Source organism: Staurois parvus, unplaced genomic scaffold, assembly GCF_062004578.1.
Source record: "Staurois parvus isolate SC_StPar_1 unplaced genomic scaffold, SC_StPar_1.0 ptg000181l, whole genome shotgun sequence".
Taxonomy (NCBI): Eukaryota; Metazoa; Chordata; class Amphibia; order Anura; family Ranidae; genus Staurois; species Staurois parvus.
In genome coordinates, this window is record NW_028317977.1 from 879977 (window position 1) to 894095 (window position 14119).

Genomic DNA, 14119 nt, shown 5'->3' on the forward strand with positions numbered 1-14119 from the left:
ACACCAAGGCAGCCAATATAAGCGGTATGTGGGACTATGGGCGTTCACCCTGATGAAGTCACGTGTTATTCGTGACGTAACGCGTTGGTACGTTCATTGTTTATTCCGGGACGCGGTGACGTCACTTCCGGCGTCCGCGCCATATTGGGACTCCATGAAGCCGCATGTCAGGAGGACTGCCGAGTACTGTGCATGATCGTTTGCCTACATGTAAGTGGGTATTTATGTTTTTATCTTAATAAATTGGACATATTGCACTATGGAGCCTGTTTTGGTTATGTCTCTGAGTGGAAGATAGTGGTGTCGGTAGAGCGGTGGAAGAGGTCTGGTGAAAGTTACCATTATTCCAGTCAGACTGAAGGGATCAACAGGAGATTGCCTGACTATCATTGGAAAGCTGGTTGGCCCTTGAGGTCATTTCAAGGAGGTGAGGGGGCACTCAGATTGTTTTGGGATTCCTGTGGCACGTATGACACATCCACGTGTGAAGAGTTCCTCACCTGTGTGCTCATATTGGACTTTATCACCCCGTAGTCACTTGTTAAGTGCGTGTCAATTGCATCTTGACACCAGTGATTGATTTATGCTGTCACTTAAGGGGGTTCATTCACCTGTGGTTATTTGCTCCATATGTTATTTATTAATAGCGCTGCACCATTTTATAGTTTTTTAGCTTCATGGAATGGTTTCCATGGCCGAACAGCTGCATCCAAGCCTTACACCACCAAGTGTAATGCAAAGCATCAGATGCAGTGGTGTAAAGCACGCCACCACTGGACTCTAGAGCATTGGAGATGTGTCCTCTGGAGTGACAATGTCTTGCAATCTGAAGGACGTGTCTGGGTTTGGTGGTTGCCAGGAGAATGGTACATGCCTGACTGCATTGTGCCAAGTGTAAAGTTTGGTGGAGGGGGAATTATGGTGTGGGGTTGTTTTTCAGGGGTTGGGCTTGGCCCCTTAGTTCCAGTGAAGGGAACTCTTAAGGTGTCAGCATACCTAGACATTTTGGACAATTTCAACCAACTTTGTGGAAACAGTTTGGATATGGCCCCTTCCTGTTCCAATATGACTGAGCATTAAGCAAGGTCCATAAAGACATGGATGAGCGAGTTTAGGTTGGAGGAACTTGGCTAGCTTCCGCAGAGTCCTGACCTCAACCCAATAGAACCCCTTTGGGATGAATTAGAGTAAACACTGTGAGCCAGGCCTTCTCTTCCAACATCAGTGTCTGACCTCACTAATGCCCTTCTGGAAGAATGGTCAAACATTCCCATAGACACACTTCTAAACCTTGTGGACAGCCTTCCCAGAAGAGTTAAAGCTGTTATAGCTGCAAAGGGTGGGCCAACTCAATATTGAACCCTACGGACTAAGACTGGGATGCCATTAAAGTTCATGTGCGTGTAAAGGCAGGCGTTTTAATACCTTTGGCAATATAGTGTATATTATTATTATTATTATACAGTATTTATATAGCGCCAACGATTTGCTCAGCGCTGTACATTATAATGGGAGACAGTACACGAGATAGTACAGTAACAATACAATACAATACACAAGGGGTTCGAGGGCCCTGCTCCTTGGAGCTTACAATCTAGGAGGGAGGGGAGAGTGGTACAGGAGGAAATAGCTGTGGGGGATGGAGTGGTGGGAAGAGCGGAGGAGATCAGCAGTTAGGTGAGGGCGGGGTAGGCTTCTCTGAAGAGATGGGTTTTCAGGGTGCGCCTAAAGGTGAGGAGGGAAGGTGACAGTCTGATGGATTGGGGTATTGAGTTTCAGAGGATGGGGGAAGTCATGGAGAAGTCCTGGAGACGGGCGTGGGAGGAGGAGACCAGGGAACTGGAGAGTAGGAGGTCTTGTGAGGAGTGGAGAGTGCGTTTTGGGTGGTAGATGGATATCAGGTCGGTGATATAGTTTGGGGCAGTGTTATGAACATCTTTGTATGTCAATGTTAATATTTTGAATTTTATACGTTGGGCATTCGGAAGCCAGTGGAGGGATTGGCAAAGGGGGGTGGCGGATACGGAGTGGTTGGTAAGGTGGATGAGTCTGGCTGCATAATTCAGTATAGACTGAAGCGGGGATAGCCTGTGTTGGGGTAGGCCGTCAAGGAGGGAGTTACTGTAGTCAAGTCGGGAGATGATAACGGTATATAATAGTAATCTATATAAGGGTGTATTGCAGACCTTGCAGTTGCTATAGGCCCTTGCACCAAAGAGGGCTCAGTACCGCTTGGTGCATAATTAGTGTACCATTTCCAGCATTAGCTTTTGGCAGGGTATATGAATAAAATAACATGTATAGAGTTTAGTTTAATTAGGATTCATCTGATTTTCAGGTCTTGAAAGCGGTGATCTTATTTAAAATTAGCTGCCTAAAAGCCAACAAGGTATACAAAGGGTCACAACAAATGATTGACATGTTGGTTATGCTATGATTATCTCCTATTATCCTTAGCTCCATCTAGGGGCCATAATGCAGTATATATATTTTTTTATTTTAAAATACCACATTATGACCACTGGATGGAGCTGCCAATCATAGCAGATAATCATATTACAAACAATGCAGTGATCATTTGTTCTAGTGTGAATGCTAAAGACATCTGCATGGCAATTTTTTATACACAGATCTCAAAGTGCCTCGATAAAATAAGGCAAGGTTTAATGTGTCCCCTTGTTATAATATGAAAACTTTGAGAGATGTGGTGTATAGTTTTTGTGAGTCATTGCAAAGGTATAAGCAGTGATATCTCTTGTATGCTAATGAGCTAAGATTATCTTAAATGGACAGTTAATATTAACAAAAACATTACTTAGTTTCATTAACATAAAATATTTTTTAAGAACCATCCATAAATAAATAAGTAAATGTTTTAGGGATGCAAATGAGGTTCTTCAACTATCATTGAAGAACAGACATATCTATGCATGAACCATCCACTATTTTGACATCTTAAAGTGAATACAAAAACAGATTTATTTTTTAGTTTTGGAAAGAGTAAGGAAGGCTTAGACCTTCTGATAACTTTTTATTGCTGTCTATGTCTGCCCTTGAAAGATTTGCCCCTCTATTTGTCCTGGTAAATATTGTCATCAAGACATTACATAAGGGAGAACAAATGAAAAAAAAAATTGTTGAGTTGTCACCAGAAAAATCCTTCAATGGAGACACCAACTCTTGCATAGCTCTTTAGGAAATCCCCCATGCAGGGCAGCACAAAATAAACGGAAAGGTGTTTTAACTCTTCCCCACTCTATCCAAAACTAAAAAATAAGTTGTGACTTGATATACACTTTAAAGGAAACCCTTGCTGGGGGAAATATGTAGGCATGAAGATGGAAGCTTATATATATCAGTGCAGGTTTTATTTAATGAGGTTAAATTCTATGATATAGAAATGTATGTAAACCTAAATGTAAGGCTCCAAAAGTTAAAAAAACTGGTAGGGCTGTAAACTCTGAATTGAATTCAAAAGCATTTATCATGGGCATTCTTTTAAGGATTAGTTGTTTACCCCAATCTAGGCTCTCTATAATCCACAACAGCCAGAATACACTGAGTACCTTTTGCATGTTAATGGCAGTGTATTTCCTGGAGTCTGTACTGTGTACCTTCCTCCCTATTGCACCTGTGAACCTTAATGTATGAGTCAATTTACAACTGATTAGTGATAGGATTTGTTTAAGTAAAAGCTAATCTTTTTTTATACACAGTATATATTGTGGTTTTACTGTCTTCCCAATGCATCAAGAGAATAGGTGAATGAGAGTATGGTGGTGAGAGCGAGGAGAAAGAGAGTCATGTATTTGATGCAAAAATTTTTTTACGAAAGTAAAAATGTAGGTGATATGTTTATTGGCTACCTATGGGTATATACTGTAAGTAAGATTTTTACCTATTTGTCATAACCCATGCCCAAAGAAGTGTTTTCAAAGTTTTCACCTTAAAATATATTCAGTTACACAACAAAGTCAGTACCTACAATGATGGAGTAGTGTGCCAGGCTTTTGTAAACGTTTTAATCTGCATGCAATCTCCCCCTTCCAGTATGTTAATGCTACATATAGGCTTTCCCTGTATAAATATTCTATAATATATAAATATTCTCTCTCTTTGCGGTGCATTTTGTGTTTTTGTCCTGGCATTTTTACCGCATTTTTAAAATGTATTTACTATTTTTTTCTTGTTGCTAGGCAGATTTAAAATGCAAAACACATCAAAAATGCATCAAAAACGCACTACATGCTTTTCTGCAGCATTTTCATTGAAGTCTATAGAACCAAAAACGCAACTTTTTGCATTAAGAAAAATCCTTGACCCTTTCTGAAAAATGCACCGGGTGAAAATGCGGAGATGTGAACGTGCCCCATAAAAAATCATGTTAAATAGAGTGTAGTGAGTTTCTGCAAAACGCTGCGGAAAACGCTTACATGTGAACCTAGGGTAAGAGCTGATTCACACATGTGCAGTGTGGATTAAAGCTCGGGTTTGACAACTAATTAACACAGTAGTTGTTCAGCGGTTCATGTCAGTTTTACATCAGGTTCAAGTGCGGATTAGCTCAGGATTTCATCCTATTCACACATGTGCAGTTTAGAAATGGTTCCCATAGAAGTCAATAGCCTGTAATCCGCACCTGAACCGGATGACACTGCTCAGAAATCGTACATGACTTTTTCAAACCACACTGAATCCGCACCACCAGTGCACTGGACATATATAGAACAGCCCCCCCCCCCCCAGGAAGCAATGTTATTTTACATGTCATGCAGATTGGATGCGGTTCATATGTGAACTGGCACTAAAAGTTTTTACTGCTCATTCACAAACAATACAATTAAGAAAAAGTGCAATTACGAGACTAGTTAGTGGACTGGGAAATTGTTTATATGCATGTTTTGTTTGAGGCATACTTTACCTTTAATGGTGAATTCCTTGCTTCAGGGAACTCTCGTTCATCCAGACGTACCCATCGCTGTAAAAACTGCTGGACAAGTGGATTCTCATTATTCACAATCTGAAATCCAGTGACATTCGCTCCACCATGCATGACTCTCTCCAGTGAAATGCCTGTGAACCCCTGTGTTTGTAAAAAATAAAATGATAAAAAGATCATTTTCTGACTGGATACATTTTAGTAATGAAGCCTTGATATTTAGGAAATTTTAACATGGCTTTTATGAGGTAGGCCAGATGGGTGTTTAACCAATAAACCAGGTTGCTTTGTTTCTTAGGGACATTACTACCAGATAAGAGAGGTCAAAAGCCATCTTCTTGTCCACACATAGAAAATCTGCTAACCATGGTCTGCCAAGCATAGAACCATATAATGTTGCAATAAGGACAGTGGCCAGCCTGTCTTGACATGTATTTTATAATAAAACATCTAACAGCCCATTGTGTTGTATTACACTAAAGTCTAGTTTCTCTGAAATGATGAGAAACTTGCCAAAATTTGAAAACATTTTTATATTCCTGTGAAATAAATGAATACAATTATATTACAATTTCACAACACTAAATATAGTAATGATTTATCCTAACATGTCAGGCTAATTTTCCAGGAGTTTGTATGGTGTACTCATTAACATTTATGATGTACTCAGGACAACCATCATACGGCAAATGGGGCCGATGTTCCATGTCCACCACTCCAAGGGGACTACTGACAGTTTCAGTTGCAGTTCTTGGTGTACAGCAGCATTAGGACAGAAACATCGATATCTACCACCTACCAACCAAAGGTCTGAGCTAACGACAAAGTTTATCATGTGCATATTCCCTGAGTATCATTGTGCCAGGACAAGACAATTATTTGTGTGATAATATAAATGGCAACTAGTATTAATAAGAAATACAAAAGCAGAAGTGTATCTAGGAAGTTATGTGATTACATATGGGATTCAGAAATGAACACATCCCCTTTAGAGCAATTTAAGCAATGCCTTTTCCATTTTTTTTATCTTTCTCTGGATGAACTAAAGATCCAGGTTTACATACTAGGGATCTTTCCCACTCCTGTGGCCACATCCCGTATGGGCAAGGAGATACACTAACAGGTCTGCAGGAGAACTGCATGGCACCAGCGATCTGCTGATCCCTGGTGCAATGCTTTAAAGGCTCCAGAAACAAAAAATAATAAATGCACATTTTTTTTTTACCTGCAATATTATTTTTTTGTAAAAAAGGTGAATTTATCCTTTAATGAAGCAAGTTCAAAGTCTGTAATCTTGGAATTTGAACCTTAAAACAAATCAGTGATGGTAGAACCCATGTTTTTAGTTTACCATAATTGGTTTAGGAAGACTTTAATATAAGAATACACAAATATATATATATATATATATATATATATATATATGTATTTTTTTTTTTAACTAATTAGAAGCCATATTTTAAAAAGCGTCTCACTTTTTACCACTATACAATGGTGATATAATAAAACAATTTTAAACTACATTACAAGATGTGCATAACAGACTTTTATTTTTCCTAAAGGGAAAGAAATAGTGGGATCTGTACATACTGTTATTGCTGGATCTACACTATATACCATTGCCAAGAGGTCTAAGCAAAAGGGTTTCTAAATGTTCTGTTTAGAAGGTCAGCCACTTGAAAGGTTCCTTTTACACATAATGTGGACATCTAATGCACAGAGGGGATTATTTACAACAACTGGAAATTGCAAAATCTGGTGCACCTCTGCATGGAAACCAATCAGCTTCCAGGTCTCATTGCCAAAGCCTAATTGAACAAGCTGAATTAGTAAGCTGATTGGCTACCACGCACAGCTGCACCAGATTCCCAGTGCACCAGTTTTAGTAAATCTTCCCCAGTGTGTGTTGTGTAATCTCCCTACATGATCTGATACACCAAGAAGATACGATCATTTAGTGAACTACAGGGAGATTGTTACACAATTGCATCAAAATTGTTACAAAGTATTCACTCCATTCACATCAACCCATGACCCCAAAGAAGTAATTTACCAATATGTTTTGGGAGATAACTCACAAAAAACATGGAGAGGACTTACAAATCCTATACGTTTGATTTGAGCCTCAAAACTGCCAAAGCACAAACCCTGCAGCCACTTTTCTGTACAGCCTAAAGGCCCATTCACTGTGTAAAATGCACTGCAGCAGGCAATGCAGTCATGCATGCTGCTGTGCTTTTTCATGTGTGTTCTGCTGTGTTGCTGGAGGATGCAGCTCTATAGAATTTTTTCTAAATGAATAGGGTGGTAGCGGGTATTAGTCCTGTTTAAAAAAATATATTTTCTTCCATCCAGGTGTTTGATTACATTTTACAAAGTACACAGAAATGTGGATGGTGCAAGTGAGCCCTTATAAAAGAAACCTTGACTACAAAGCTTTATTTTTTAAACTTCACTATCAAAAAAGTGACTACTTTTGAACAACCCAGCCTTGGAGTGCTGTAAAATGTCAATATCTTGGGTCCACATATATATAACTTCATCAAACAACTACAAACTACAGGTCAACTGTCCATATACTTACACTGTTATTCTGTTTGTCTAGTACAATATACTATTGCAATCTTTGGCATCTTATTTCTCAATAGTCATGGTGTTACATATTATGTGTTGCTGCTTACTTTAGTAAAAATGTAAGACTACAGCTTTAATATAGAAGAATTCTTACTAAGGTTATATACAGGCATGGAATGGATGAAGAAGTGCAACAAGTGAAAGACTTGGTTACACAAAATCACTACTAAATATCAAAATAATCTTGTTGATATACTCAGTATCATCAGGTGTACAGCTAAACACTAAATACCTGACTAATTCATGGTTATCCACAATAAGACAACACAATAAGAGGTACCTAAGTTGTGCCGCGACACAGCATTTTCATTCTGTAATGCTCATTTTATAATATAAGTTTGTAACTATTATTAAACCATTCTTACTGGCAGATGTTACAAAATAAAATTACACATAAAATGAAAGGGTTGGGTATCCTTCTCAGTCACAAAGCAAAAGCTTACCCAATGTACATAACTAAAGTTTCTGATGATGACTGAAAAAGCAAGGAAACCAAGTATAACCAGCAAAAGTGGTCTGATATACTAAAAAAAGAAACTATGATGGAGCATTTACTATATTAGCTAGAAAAAAAAAACAACTTAGAAATATAATACAGAGCAGTAATTAGGTATAAAGCAAAAATACAGTATAACCAAACATCATAGTCAAAGAGAACAATACTAGGCTTTCTAGGCATTCTAAGCATAAAAACACATATAATATGACCCAAATATCTGGGCTTAGCCTCAGTAACAGTGTGTAAGTTCCACACATTTGGAGCCTTGGTATAAGAGATGTCAACTGACATGAAAAGTTGGTTATACAGTATAGCCGGGTGAATTACATTTAGTTTATTAAGGACATGTGCTGCACATTATTCATTTAGACATAAAAAACATTTATGGCTTTATGTTCTCCCTCTTCCCTGTTTGAGGGGGAAGAGAGGGGAGAAGCTATATTTCTTCTTTCCTTTTCATCTTCATACGGGGATTCAGCAGCAGCAGGAACCATTGGCTCCTGCTGCTGTCAAACAAATGCAGTGAGGAGGAACTGGGGGCGGGACTAAGCACAGCATCAAAGACACACACATGTTGGGTGCGAGCAGGCACTATGTGCCCCTATAGCAAGTGGCTTGCTTTGGAGGCACACGAAGAAGAGAAGGAGCCAAGATCACCGGCAGGGGACTCTAAAAGAAGAGGTTTGGGGCCACTTTGTGCAAACCCATTGTACAGAGCAGGTGAGTATAACATGTTTATTATTTTAATTTTAAAAATTACTATTAGTGTCACCTTAAGCAAAGATAGAAAGGGACAAAATAACTTGATTATATAAACTATACACTATAGCTGGAAATGACAGAAGTTTACATATTAAAGCTGACCATAAACATTACAAAACATTAACAATTCTTCTTTTCCTTTAAACTTCAGCTTTAACCACCAGTTGTAAAATCTGCTTATAGTTACAACAACATGCTATTGACATTTTTTTACTCCACTCCTTATTTTTGACCCAGAGAAGTCTTCACTGTCTTCTTCATAACCTCCGGAAAATATGATAACATCCTGCATTAATATTTCTCTCAAGAGTCCTTAGCTCTGATGTAAGTAAGCAATGGGGGAGGGTGGATTGTTGAGTGGCGCTGTGCAAAGATCACAGTACCTTTATGGGTGGGTGGTAGTCTGGACTTGGGCATTTAAATTCAATGAATGAAAAGGGTGGGCCCAGGGGCAGTAAGGCTGGGGAGGAATGGTTCAGGTAGCTCTGGACATCCTTTGTTTTGGTCTCTAATTCATACTGTGAGAATCTATTAGTGTGCAGTAAAATCAGAGTAAGCAGTTTCAGCACATGACAGGAGACAGTACAAAAGTGTAAGAAAATAAAGCTGGAGTTCAACTTTAAACACACACATTTGTATTGCTTGAGTGTACGTGTTCTGGCAGTGACAGTTAACTAGGGAAAACCATTTAAAAGGATCAGTCAAAAAGATGTAACCTAACCTGCTAACTTTTCAGTTTGGTAAAATCCATATGGAATAGAGTATCTTCTGTAATCAGCAAATGGACACTGCCCATGTTAAAAATAAAAGGTATTAACGGCATATTTACCAGATAACTGCCATGCAGATAAGGGATGTCTGTAGATAAAAGTAAGCTGTGCAGCTTTGACCACAATTGAATAATGCCCTTGGTATAGGTGTAGGCCATTTATTTACTTCATGAACCCTGAGGCTGGGTTCACACTAATGCGGTGCGGTATTCCTGTGCAAATCACATGCGATTTGCGTGCGGTGTGGCTCAAATCGCACCGCACCCACACCAAAAAGGTGCAGGACCCTTTTTTGGGTCCACACTATAATCGGATCACATGGGTATTCATATGTATGCGATCCGATTCTGCACATCGCACTGCGTTTTGCGAACCGATTTCGCGGTGTTGTTAACCTAACATACACACCCGCATCAGTTTGAACAGGGTGCGATTTTGATGCGGTGCAGAATTTGCACAGAAAACGCTGCAAATTCCACACCACATCAATGTGAACCCAGCCTCACTGACAGACTCTCAGGATGTTCCTAACAGCTAGGCATCTCTTAGCAAGGTCCTTAGCATCATCCTGGAAGTTTTCCCAGTCAGGCTTCATGATGCCCAGATGCCCTTTATCTGCATAGGCATTTTTTTTTTTTCGTAAAGGTGAACTAACACTTTAAATCTATTTTTCCAAGGTGAAAATGCAGCCAGTAATGTATTTAAAGCTCTAAAAAAGGGAATGAACAAAGATTATTAGCATGTTTCTTTTTTATGGTCAGGACTAAAATGACTAGATCAATCAATCAATCGTTTCTTAATTTTTTGTTTGATTAAATATTAAATATTGCATATGAATAATAGATCTTTTTAAATGAACTCTGCATACCATGATCACCAGGCATTATTATTTCAATAAAAACTGCTGATTTATAAATAATGAAGATGATTATCAAAATAAATGAATATGTTAAAGCTTAACAGGTCTGTTGCTTAAAGCTGTAATATGGAAGTCTAAAAACTAAAAATAATAATAATAAACTGTCTCAAAGCCAGTATTGTTTCCTTTTTATTGTAGTGATGATTATGATATATTCTGAATATTAAAATATTTTGCAGATACCCACATCTACAAATATATTTGGTGACAATGAAATATTTGTGAGGATGTTTGCCAATATTTAAAAAAAAAAATAGCATTCATGTTATTTACTGTTACTGTATAAGACATCATGGCTTGGTTGTCTTTTAAAAAAATTGCTGAGGAAAAAAATGATATCAGCCTATGCTACCCCTTAGCAACCATTCATATTTCCCCATTCATTCTTCCATACTATGAATAGAGAATATGTTTACCTGGTATAAAGCAGCACACATGATTCAAGACAATTCTTCCTTAGACACTCATAAATAATGCCTATTATCAACTTGTTTAACATAATAATAATTATAATATAATAAAACTGGGAACTGTCTACTAAAAATTCTTGTGAATGTTCATTAAGACATAGCAACTAATTAACCATCACTTTTCATATTCAAGCTTATTAAAGGACACAACAACGTAACATGCAATATCCCTAGTAGGTAACCACAAATTGTTTCCCATTGCTCTGACATATGTAAGTTGTTAAAAGGTGAAATTCATTACTCTAAGATGATTTGATTAACATCATTTACACATCATTGTCATTTCTGCTTCCCTATTATATACATGTTAAATGTAAAAAGGTTTTATGTTTGAGGGATGTTTTTATTAATTTTGCCCACTTTGACATAAAGCAGTGATTACCAACCTGTGCACCCCAACACATTTATATGTCACAGATTGAATATTGCTTGATCACTGCTTGCATTTCTCAGTGAAAATACTGCATTCTATTGGGACACAGCCTCTTTCAAAATGGCAGCTGAATCTGCATTTGTGCTCATTTTTTGTACACATACATAATTACTATGTTTAGACAAATGTCAGCAGGTTGCAGTTATGTTGTGAGACTTGGCTTCCTAATTGGAAGCAGTAGTCTCACTGGAGTCTTTGGAAAAGACTCAGGGTTCTTCACTTTTATGCAGTAGTTAGAGGGCAAATGACAACAAGCACGGCACTCTCACTAGAGTTTCTAGAAAGCAAAGTTATTCACTTAGGGTCCACTTACACTATCATGTTGTGGCACCTGATTGCACTTTGCCAAAGGACGTGTGTTGCAGCACAGTGTGGAAACACACTAAAGTTAATGCACTGCAATAATGTAAATGGCCCCTTAGTTTTGTAGAAGATGGAAAGGACCTGCTGACATTGTGCATTCCACACATTAGGATAACTAAGGGTACACTAGTCCATGCTGCTAATAAATACTCCAACAACTACAGGGACATTGGAAGATCAAATCAAGCAAAGTGTAAGTTTCAGGTCCCTCCTGAACTTAAAAAGAAAATACTGCCTGGGTCAGGTTAGTTGATGTTGCGGATAGCCCCCTCCCTATAATAAAAAAAACAAAAAAACATATTTTGCCCTTGGATTTCAAGCCATCCATTTTGTTGACTATAAGAGTGGCTAACACTGGTGTTTCATCATGGTATATCAAACACTTAAAAAAGTTAGAACCATTTCCATAGAGCAACAGCTGTACCACCAAAACAGTTGATGAAGAACTGAATGTATGTAAATTGATCTATAGATTCCATATTTTTCCTGATGTTTTTTTTTTTGTGTAAGCTTACTTAGATACAAATACTTATTACAGACAGATCACTAAATATACAACTCTGGACAGTGGTTTATAGACTCATCTTAATTTTAAAGTTTCATAGGTCCTAGGGAGTCAAGAAATAATTGTTATAAAGCTGCAGAAGATAGGACTGTGACGGTGCTAAAAAAATTACCCTTGCAGAACTGAAACAAAAATGATGAAACCTCTCAAACCCAGATTTGGTTTACCTATGCTTGGAAGGTCTTTTTTTTAAATTAGCTTTTGTTGGAAAAAGTGCTCTCTGTTAATATCAGCACTAGCATTTTCTTTTAATTCATCTTTATTGAAAAAGAAATAGCACCAATACATTGCACACACTATGACACAAAAATTAAATCACCAATTTTATCCAGTTTTCCAAAACGTCAGATTAAGAGACATCACCCACTGTCATGAGCTCTCACTAAGTCTATGGCTATAGAGAACAAACTAATCAACCATCCCAGAAAACATGAACAACACCAGCATTTTAACAACCTTACTACCTCCATAAGGAAAACAATGGCAGGTAGGTTGGTGTTCATTTCTGGATTTCTGTTACAAAATCTGTGAATTTTGGTTGAAAGTTGTGTGAAACCTGGATAAAAACATACTGTATATAAATAGATTGCATTGTATCATCATATAACATGTCTTTACTCTAGGGATCACAGCCCCAGTGTGAATATATATCACAGAGGTTCACTATATTAACTTGACAGTGCGATTTTGATAAATTAACATTGTTTTTAATATATGAGGTAAATGAACTAATCTATTAATTAGAATACATTTGACAAAGGGCAACGACAATGATTTGGGACTTTGGATTAAAAAAAGGTCAGACTCATCCTATTGTCTGTGTAAATTTCAGCATGAGCTACTAAAGATAGCTTGGAAAAATAAAAAAAAAATGCCTAAAGAATCAGCTGCCAAATTGAAATGAGAATACAATAAATTCCTATTTACCTTTAGAAAAAAACATATTTTTTAACTGTATTGACAACTGTATCTTGTAGTCTTAATAAATAAATATATATTGTAGAAAATATATACACATACACTTGTCATGCCTATTAAATAAGAGCCCCTGTTTAAAAAAATCTTTGTATTCTTCTGCACTTGTGGTGTCCTCAAAAGTGAGGCTAAATGAAATCTTCTTAACATCGGGTGAACAGTTAAGGGATCTAAAGAACTCTTTGGCAGTTAACCAAGGCAAATATGGCCCCTTATTTGCCCCCTACTTCAACTGCACATGATCTCTACCCCCAAAGCCCCCCTCCTCCCAATTTACTGAAGTGAGAAAAATAAGAGAATAATTTAGTTACTAGTATGAGCTAAAAGCCAAATCCCAGTCCTGCACATCATGTGGCAGCCTAGGCTCCAACCAAGCCACACCCCAATGCATTTTGCTCTTTAGTTGCTAGTATGAGCTAGTGTATCTGGCACATTGCTTCCTGCCTTATAAGTCACATATACACAGTATATATATATATATATATATATATATATATCATGCATACATTTTTAGCTACATATATATTCAGACATAACCATTAGCAAGGTATCTCTTTTACAAAAAAAAAAAATTCTTAGCTTTTTCAACCTGTCTAAATAATATTAGGATATGTAATCATCTATAATATATACTGCATGCTCACATAATATGCTGTTTTGTTTCAAATACATTGTTTGAACTAATATATTTGTTAACATTTGTATATGAAGTAGATGGATCTATGCAGAGTCAGTTTACATAGTATGACATTATATGTTCCTTATTATGGGCCGCTTATTATCTCCTAGA

The 14119-nt window shown here is 37.4% G+C and overlaps 1 protein-coding gene across 3 annotated transcripts in view; it reads right to left on the reverse strand.

Moving 5' to 3' along the window:
* GRIA3 (glutamate ionotropic receptor AMPA type subunit 3) overlaps nt 1–14119 on the reverse strand; it is a 382937-nt gene that overhangs the window by 84684 nt on the left and 284134 nt on the right. For all 3 annotated transcript variants that reach the window (XR_016312691.1, XM_089677207.1, XM_089677208.1), the window contains exon 6: nt 4922–5083. Coding sequence is in view for 2 of the 3 variants with exons in the window: in XM_089677207.1 (XP_089533333.1) it covers nt 4922–5083 (162 nt within the window). In the remaining variant the exon portion in view is untranslated. The remainder of the gene's footprint in view (nt 1–4921; nt 5084–14119) is intronic.